The sequence below is a fragment of the Polypterus senegalus genome, chromosome 6, assembly GCF_016835505.1.
Source record: "Polypterus senegalus isolate Bchr_013 chromosome 6, ASM1683550v1, whole genome shotgun sequence".
Taxonomy (NCBI): domain Eukaryota; kingdom Metazoa; phylum Chordata; class Cladistia; order Polypteriformes; family Polypteridae; genus Polypterus; species Polypterus senegalus.
The window spans coordinates 60481909-60491820 of record NC_053159.1 but is presented as its reverse complement, the minus strand read 5'-3'; the positions used below and the strand labels follow the sequence as shown (position 1 = coordinate 60491820).

General features: G+C 36.8%; 1 protein-coding gene across 1 annotated transcript; it reads left to right on the top strand.

Moving 5' to 3' along the window:
* Positions 1-8238: 8238 nt before the first annotated feature.
* Positions 8239-9759, top strand: LOC120530527 (ventricular natriuretic peptide-like). The gene is made up of 3 exons (XM_039754952.1): positions 8239-8421; positions 8920-9196; positions 9433-9759. The coding sequence occupies exons 1-3, from the start codon at positions 8308-8310 to the stop codon at positions 9456-9458; spliced, it is 417 nt and encodes a 138-aa protein (XP_039610886.1). The 5' UTR covers positions 8239-8307; the 3' UTR covers positions 9459-9759.
* The last annotated feature ends 153 nt before the right edge of the window (positions 9760-9912 follow it).

Sequence of the window (9912 nt, the reverse complement as noted above, 5' to 3'; positions counted from 1 at the left end):
CTTTGAAGAAATAGTATGACAATCTATGTACCTCAAGAAAATAAAAACCCACCCATACATGGACAGAATGGACAAACTTCACACAGACAAAAATCAGCAGAAGATTTCAATTAGAAATGTTGGATCCACAAGAAAGCAATGCCAAACACAGTAACACCCTGCCAAAACTAATTAAAATAAAAAAATAAAAGTTTATCATTCTTTTATACCCTGTGATCCTAAATTAAGCTGTTTTTACAATGTGTTGTAATGTCCATGGACCAGACCCAAAACAGACACACTGCTTAGGTGTTTGCTGACTATCAAGAAGGCTGGAGTCACTTAGAGAAGCCCAGTCATAAAAGAGGTTTGTGCAGAATATGACACAAGAGGGTGTGAATAGAGGGTACTTAACTGGAAGGTACTTCTATTTTTCTTAAAATTCACTTTCCTGGGTTTGTGACCACCAGTCGGTCTCTGGAATGATCTTAGCTTGGATTAGCTCACAAACGTACAGAAAACAAGGTAGATATTGTTGTTACCTGAAGCACCCCCAAAGTGACTGTACAGAAGTGCTCTCTATCCACGCTCCCACATGTCATCCTCTGCACAGGCTTCTTTCACCTGACACCTGAGCAATATTTCTCTCACAGGTCGGTTATGTATAAATGTATTCTTATCACACATTTTTCGTTTACCCAGAATTTCTGTTTGTGGACAGATTATGAATGTTATTATGGAAGCAGCCTTCTCAAGTGCTTGCACTTTATTTTTTAATTTTCACATGAAAACAAATCCAAACTAACATGTACTGTTAATTTAGAAAAGTTGATGACTGGCTACAGACACTAATATCCTACAATATACCATAGTTTCTAAGATGATGTGCATAACCTTCTGTCCCTAAATAGTCAATACTGAGTTCTTCAGACTTCATATTATAACAAACACCCTGACACAACCAGTTACTTACGGTTTTTATTAAACATAACCTTAAACTAAATGCTTGCAAAGACTCTTCCAGAACTTTGCATCATCTGCTGTCCTTGCTATAGTTTGCCCCATGATCTCTCTCAGCAGGCACACCTGATTGACTCTGGCTCTTGGATTGATGTTGTGCTTGATGCTTTGGGAAGCTTGAAACTGAATTAAGTAAACAGATGGATGGATATATTTTTGAGCATAGTGAAGATAATTGTAAGTATTTGTGCAGTTTACAGAGAATTATTTCCATTTTTCTTTTGCTGAATCTGCATAAAACAAACTTTACAAAGCCAAAATCAAGACATTTTTATTAGTATTGACAAGCTGTGGAGGAAAATATTGTGTTAACAACCATTGGTATTGATATGTATTGTAAATACTAATCTTAAATATCCATCCGTCCATTATCCAACCCGCTATATCCTAACACAGGGTCACAGAGGTCTGCTGGAGCCAATCCCAGCTAACACAGAGCGCAAGGCAGGAACAAACCCCGGGCAGGGCTCCAGCCCATCGCAGGACACACAAACACACACACACACCAGGGACAATTTAGGAACGCCAATGCACCTAACTTGCATGTCTTTGGATTGTGGGAGGAAACCGGAGTACCCGGAGGGAACCCACGCAGACACGGGAAGAACATGCAAACTCCACACAGGGAGGACCCGGGAAGCGAACTCAGGTCTCCTTACTGTGAGGCAGCAGTGCTACCCACTGTGCCACCATTTTAAATACCTAATATAAAAAATTAAAATGTCTAAGTTCCAGTTAAAAATTGAGAGTTGGTTATGGCAGACACAATGGTTATTTAAAAAAATTAAAAAAAAGTTAAAAAAAAAGTTCAAAGCCAATCCTTGGTAAGATTATTTAAAACCATCAGTCAACAGAAACATAAAGCAAAATTTCCAAGGTTCTGAAAACCTTTCAAACCACAGTGGATTCCAGCATAAAGAAACTGAGAAAATACAGCTCAGTTGAAAATGGTGTACTCCAAAAATAAGCAACACTTAGAGAATAGAAGTGAACAGAGAAGGCAAAGGTCTTTTGACAAATGGAAATGAATGAGATAAGTGAGATGCTGCATGCTACATAACAGCATATTAAGCAAATTTGGGATTCACATATAAGCATGCCAAAATAAAAGTGAATGTTGTCAAACTGACATAAAAATGAAAAGCATGTGGAGAAAATATAACCAGGTGAAAAAAAAACTTTTGTGATCTGATTAGACCCAAATTGACTTGGTTTCATATATAGCACAATGTTTTATGTTTAGTGCAAATGTAATATCTTACAACCCCTAGAGAACAAAAAAGGCTCACATGAAGAATGATGGCAGCAAGGGCTGAACTTAAAGTCTAGAAAACGTGAGAAGATACCAACAAAAGTGAACAGAGCATAAGTAAGCAGATTTCCTTTAAGAAGTCCAGCAGCTACTTCAAGAGACATTGGACTTTTGAAGAAATTGATTTCCAAGCAGCGATAACCAGCAATGACCAATTAACTGTCAGCCAAGGTCCTACTGGTAATGCTTGGCAACAGAAAAAGAATGTTATGAACTGGTTAGGTGAAAGCTAAGACTGTAATGCTGTCTACATACAATGAGGGAGAGACTGAGCAGGCTCAAAGAGAAGAATGGTAAAGAAATGTGCATACCAGAAACTGGAAGGCACAAGGTTCAAATTTCAGTCCTTTATTAACTTGATAGAGTGTGAACATATATTGAATCACAAATTAACTGTTAAATATACAATTCATTTTTCACACTCAATATTTTTCTGTTGATCAATATTAAGAAGTCCATCCATCCATCAAGTGGTCAGTTAAAACATTAGGTTTATACTTTGCAACAAAAGTTGTGAAAAACTCTGTTGGAGGAAAGAAATATTTTAACGGGCAAATTATATTGCTGTGTATGTACTATTCCTGAATTTCAGAACCTTTGCATTGAAACTGCAATTTAAGCATATAACAATGTGAAAAGAAAATTCTAGATCCAAATAAAACTCATGAAGTAGAAATAACATTAAGCTGTTTACAATCTTCACAATAATTAATTAATTTATAGTTGGAAAAATGATCAGAATAACACTAAACTGTGTACAGTATGAGCTGATTTTATTATAATGTACACTCTTAAAAATTATGGTTCTTTAATGGCATTTTATGGTTCTTTACTGGGTTGTGTGGTTCCATGTAGAACCATTACTTGACAAAGCACCATTTTATTCTGGGAGGAGTTCTTTGCATATGAAGTTGGATCTTTTTGCTTTGAAAAACATCCTAATATGTAGAAGAAAATAAAATGAAAACAATGTATGATTGGCTAAACAGCAGAACACTAACAGATTGAGAAACTTTGAGTTTGCCAGTGTTATTGTATGTTCTTTTAAAACATGACCCATTTTATTTTCTCAAATCTTTTATCACCCATTCATGGTTATTCATAATATGAAGTGCATTACAGATCTAAATACATGAAAGTTTTTTTCTGCAACCTTCATGTAGATGGGCCTTTTAGGAATCAAAAATGGTTCTCCTACGGCATTGTGCTGAAGAACTACTCTGTTACCTTTATTTTTAAGAGTGTAGGGTAAAATTGGATTTTTACAAAATAAATAAATAAATCTACTTTCTTTTCAGAATTTATCGAAATGTGATGTTATTAGATATTCAGATTCTTATTCCATTTTTGAATTATAAACTAAAACATACCAAGAACTCACGTCATGCAAGATGAGAATTTGTGCCAAAAGATTTAACCATGCTCGGGGCCAGAAATAAAAGACAAAGAGTAGATGACAAAGACAGCTGCTGTACAGTCTTTTAAATGTTTAAAGTGCTGTGCGAGATGCAGATCACACGGCACAGCGGCAGCAGCAATCCAGCAGCTGATCGAGCAAAGAGGAGTCACCATTAAAGAGGGGGTTTTGGAAGTGCAACCACATCTCCCTGGGGTGCGTTCAGCCCCCCTCTTCCCAACATGATCATTTGCTTTCCTGGAAAGGAGTTGAATCATTTGCCACATTAGGGATTGTTAATGCCCAGTGTCACAAAAAAATTCAACCAAAAACTAAGAACACTTCCGGAGAGCTGAATATAAAGTATCATACATTGAAAATGTAATACAATACAATACAGTTTATTTTTGTATAGCCCAAAATCACACAGGAAGTGCCGCAATGGGCTTTAACATGCCCTCTCTCTTGTCAGCCCCCCAGCCTTGACTCTCTGAGAAGACAAGGAAAAACTCCCAAAAAACCTTGTAGGGAAAATGGAAGAAACCTTGGGAAAGGCAGTTCAAAGAGAGACCCCTTTCCAGGTAGGTTGGGCGTGCAGTGGGTGTCAAAAGAAGGGGGTCAATACAATACACAGAACAGAACAAATCCTTAATACAGCATAATAAAAATTTTAGAAGTACGGAGCAGAATTTAACAGTAGATGATATCACATAATAAGATTTGGATATTTTTAGAGTCCTGGAGACCTCATCCATCAAGCTGACTCCCAATTTGGCCATTCCACGGCTGAAACGTTGCTCCGATGAAAGAACCCCTCTTTCCCATGATTCCTGTGATCCTCCATCAGGGATGACTTTACCATAGGCAGGCAAACAACTTGGCAGGTGGGCCGTGGCACCAATTGCCACATTTGGGTACCGAGAACAGAAACAGAATAGGTGAGGGTTAGTATTCAAATATAATTATCATGTTACTTATGTTTTAGTGCTAATGACTAACAACAGAGATGCAGTATGTACAGTTAATCAGCAGCTCTAGTCAGGATATGCTAAACTGAAGTAGTGAGTCTTCAGCCGGGATTTAAAGGCTGAGACTGAAGGGGCATCTCTTATAGAAGCAGGAAGACCATTCCACAGTTTAGGGGCCCTGTAACTAAAAGCTGACCTCCCACTGTTATTTTATTAATCCTTGGAATCCTAAGCAGACCGGCATCTTGAGATCTTAATGTGCTCAGGTTTGTAAGTCATGATAAGTTCAGACAAGTAAGCGGACCTTGGCCATTTAATGCTTTATATGTTAAAAGGAGGATTTTGAAATCTGCCCTAAACTTAACTGGGAGCCAGTGTAAGATTTAAGAACTGGAGTTATGTGTTCATATTTTCTTGTTCTTGTAATAATTCTTGCAGCGCATTTTGGATTAACTGGAGGCTGTATAAGAACAGTTTGAACAGCCAGTGAACACCGCATTGCAGTAGTCAATCCTACTAGAGATAAATGCATGAATTAATTTCTCACAATCCTGTTTATTTAGAAAGCGCCTTAATTTCCTAACATTTTAAGATGGAAGAAACATGTTTTGGACAACTTTGTAATATGTGCTTTAAATGACATGCTAGAGTCAAAGATAACTCCTAGATTGCGGGCTGATTCAGTAAAATTAATTGGGATTCCAACTGAGTTAAATGACACAAAATATTGCTGTGATCAGCGTCATTCCCTCCAACAATTAACATCTCTGTTTTATCTGTATTTAAAGACAAGTAGTTCTCATTCATCCATTCCTTTAATTCACTAACACAACTAATTAAAGACAACATCGGAGAAACTTCATTTGATTTAAATGAAAGGTATAACTGGGTGTCATCTGCATACGAAAGTGAAAATTAACATTATGTTTCCTAATGAGAGATCCCAGTGGAAGCATGTAAAGTGAAAACAGTAAAGGTCCCAGTACTGAGCCCTGCGGACACCATATTGAACTTCTGTGTATAATGATGGAGTCCTGTCAGCACATTTCTGTACATATTGGAATCGATTTGATAAATAAGAACTGAACCAAGCGAGCACGGGCCTGTAAGCCCAACATCGTTTTCTAGCCTGTGCAGTAAAATAGAATGGTCAATGGTGTCAAATGCTGCACTTAAGTCCAACAACATAATTACAGTGGAGTTTCCTTCATCAGAGGATATCAGAATGTCATTTACAACCCGTGTTAGTGCAGTTTCTGTACTATGACCAGTGCGAAAGCCAGACTGGAATTTCTCAAATAAATTGTAATGCGTAAGGTGTGACTGATGCTGACTGGCGACTATCTTTTCTAGTATTTTAGAGAGAAATGGTAAATTTGAAATAGGCCTATAATTATTTAGTATGTGTGGGTCTAGGTCTGACTTTTTAAGTAAAGGTTTAATGACTGACACTTTTAGTGCATCAGGTACTGTGCCATGCAGTAATGAACTATTGATAACGGTTAGAATAGGCGCTGCAAGAACATCCATTGCACTTTTACTAGTTTTGTTGGCACTGGATCTAGGGAACAAGTAGTGGGCTTCATTTTAGTAATTAAAGTTAAGACTTCCTGGTGAGTTACAGGATTAAAATTACTAAAGTGCTGAAAGCAATGTGTGGCAGGGTCTGCTAAGCTAGTATTTGGTTTGTACTGTGATGCTGAGATCTGGGATCTTATATTTTTAATTTTCTCATTGAAGAAGTTCATAAAGTCTGTACTGCTAATATCTGTTGGTATTTTGCACTGTTGATCTGAATTGCCATTTGTTAATTTAGCCACTGTTCTAAACAGTACCCGAGGATTTTTATTATTGCTATCTATTAATGTAGAATAGTATTCTGAGTGAGCTTTAAAGAGGGCTTTTTATATTTTTAACACTCTCTGTCCATGCAATTTGAAAGAAATAAGCAATTTCTTTTCCAGGATCATAGCCCTTGCAAACCTGTAATTTAGCCCCTTTTCCTCATTTACTAAATGTGTTCTCTCATATATTGTATGAAGGTGTGTGTATGTACAGTATGCATGTGGGCACGTGCATACACACTATACACTCACGCCTTCACTTGCATGTCTCCTTTATCATTGCACTCTTCTGCAGCTGTTTATAATGTAAACTATTTAATGTTTATTTATGTTATTATTTTTTGGTGCTATGTTATAAGCATCTACAAAACTACCAAGGTAAATTCCTGTACATTAAGTACTGGCAAATAAAAATGATTCTGATGAATGGATAGATGTATGGGTGATTCATATTGTAGGAAAGAAGACTCTTTGTGTGATCATATAGTCGATTTTAGTATAAGTTTAGTTTCTCAGGAACTTTCCTTACCTTGCAAAAAATGTCCAGTTTATTACAATGTGACCTTGAGAGATGCTCTGGACACAGTGGCTCCCCTTAAAACAAAAGTGATCAAAGCACATAGAAACTCTCCCTGGTTTAATGAAAATACTCGAGCTCTTAAATTACAGTGTCGACTGCCCTAAAGCATTTGGGATATTTTGGAGGAATTGATGGCCTGGGTGAGATGAGTCAGTGGTGATCCTTTTGACATGGTTAGTGACATTAGACACATACAAGTCTGCAACAGAAGGAAACACACAGCCGACCTCACAACATACAGAAATTTATTTTTGGAATTGACTGTTGCTGAACCAAACCAGACCACAATGGAGAATGTGATAACACTTTCAATTATAGCTTTATAAAACTGTACTAGGACTGGCTGGGAAATATTTAATTTGTTTAGATGGCATAAGAAGTACAACTGTTGGAGAGTCTTCTCATAATGCAAGATGCTTTTTGATGTCCGAGCTGAGAGTGTTTGTAATACTTGAAGAGAAACATGAAGAATTCCATCATATTGACTGTAGAATCATTCATTTCTAGTGGGAGAGGTTTTACCTGAGGGTTATGAAAGTAAATTACTATTTCCACTGTCTTGGTGGTACTGAGAACCAGGTTGTTAGAGGCACACCAAGATACAAAACAAGTAACCTCCTTTCTACAAAACATTTCATTGCCATTGATAATGGTGGTGTTATTGGTGAATGTAATGATTTTTTACTGAAGGGTCAGAGGAACTACAGTCATTGGTGCACAGGGAATAGAGTGGGGTGGAGGGTTTTATGCTCTCCCTAAGCTGGTTATATATAAGGGGGTCAGGTTCTTATTTACTACTGCAACATTATGCCATTTAATAATCATATTTTAAATTGATAACTGCATACGGATTAGCAATTGTTATCTAATTAGAGGTAAAACCTTGACGTAAATACTAATAAGTGGTATTTCTTCATGGTTCAAGCAAAATTATGAATAATATGCTTCTAAACAAGCTAATTCCTTCTTAGCTGAGAGAACGTGTTTATTCTCTCGTCGAACACGGTGCTCTTATCCACCAGAGGTGACAGAATGTCAAGTTGATTTCTGTCATAACAACAGAATGCAGACTAAGATAATAGTTCATAAGTATAAAAGGATAACATTTTTCAGAAAGTAATTAAAGCTGACTAGGGAATTGCTTCAGAAAACTTAAAAAGACCAATTGCAGCTTTAACTCGATATCTGAAGTAAGAATTTTCAAAAGAATGGTAAAAATGTATTTGTTTCATGGACTTGTTTTACTGACTTTTATCCATACAGCAGCAAAGGAAAGCCCAGCACCTGATACATACAACTTTCAAGGCACAGCCACGGTCAAGGTAAGAAGTTAGAGATGAACTCGTAAAAAGTGTCTGGGTCGCTGGCTTTACATGAGCACATGTCAGATTGTTAAAAACAATAATTCCACACAGGCATAATATAAATTTGAAGAAAGTGACCTACTTTTCAAAAGATTTGTTTGTGAAGGAAAAAAAATTAAATCCAAAAATTTAAAAGTATCTTCATAAATACAAAATCTGTTGAATATTTCTTATATTACATAGTTTTTCATTGATTCTTTACAGTAAGATTCAAAGTGTTCATGGAAAGAAAGAATTACACAAGAAAAACAGTCCAATATCGTATTAGCAATAAAGTAGCCTAGAGCTTCAAGAACTTTGTGATATCTGTAAGATATCTTGTAAGATACAGTATGTATTACAGGATATGTTTAATTCAAAACTAGTAGCAGTAGTATATCATGGAAATAGCACGACAGCACGCCTACCCAATGTATTTGCAATAAGTAAATTTAGTTCCTTCCCACTTGTCTGCAGGACCCGAGTGGACGCCTGGACCGAAATGTTTTAACAAATGGTGCAAAAGTATCTAAGGCACCTGGCGAAGCAGACCAACTTGAAGACACCATGGAATTGTGGGATATCGAGAAGGATTCCAAACACAAACATCCTATGGAGCTTGACTTGCTTCGACTACTGCTGCGCAATATCGTTGCTTCGGGAAAGAGTGCCAAAGCGTTCAATGGGTGTTTTGGCAATAGGATTGAAAGGATTGGTTCGTGGAGTGCGTTGGGATGCAACAGTCCCAAGCTTGGTAAATCTTGCACTTCAATTTATCATCACAAACTCTCTGTGGCCAGAGCTGCAAAAATGCATCACAGTTTGCAAATATCTTCCATGTAGGTTATGTGAGCTTGATGATCCAGGCTTGTAATGAAAAAAAATACATGAGATTGGAATACTAACAAACATATTCAGACCGCATTTGTTAAAATACAACATTAAACATTCAGAATCCATTAGTTAAACTTTCATTTTTCTCTTTTTTAGGTGCTAAAAAGCGAATATTTAAGTAATACAGTATTTTCAGCCCATCTCTTCTGAAGCTGCACCTCAGTCAGGCAAAACCTGCTTCAGTCTCAGTGATGTGCTACGGTGATTGATGTCGGCCAGCAAATGCCTGCACTTCACACATTGGTTATGATAAAAACAAGGCGGACAGTTCAACCCAATTAAGACTTTCAATGTTTTGTGAAGCTGTGACTGTGTACCCCACTCTGGTACTTCTTAATTAAGAATATATATTCTTCTGAAATAATGACATACTGTGTTGTACATATACTGCTTCGCAAAAATTAAATAAACCAAGAACAGGTATGTATCGTTCATGTTTCTTACACACAGACACATGTAAAACACATCAGAAAAAAAGTTAAGGGAATATTATAAAGAAACCATCTTAGTAATAAAGGTATACATTAGATGGACATTTAATAGCAAGGCAGTGACTTAACATGAGAGCCTAAAGCA

Coding starts and splice junctions, on each gene's coding strand:
- LOC120530527 (XM_039754952.1), top strand. CDS start 8,308: ATGGTAAAAATGTATTTGTTTCATGGACTTGTTTTACTGACTTTTATC. Junction 8,422..8,919: donor AAGGCACAGCCACGGTCAAG/GTAAGAAGTTAG, acceptor ACTTGTCTGCAG/GACCCGAGTGGACGCCTGGA. Junction 9,197..9,432: donor ATGCAACAGTCCCAAGCTTG/GTAAATCTTGCA, acceptor TCTCTTTTTTAG/GTGCTAAAAAGCGAATATTT.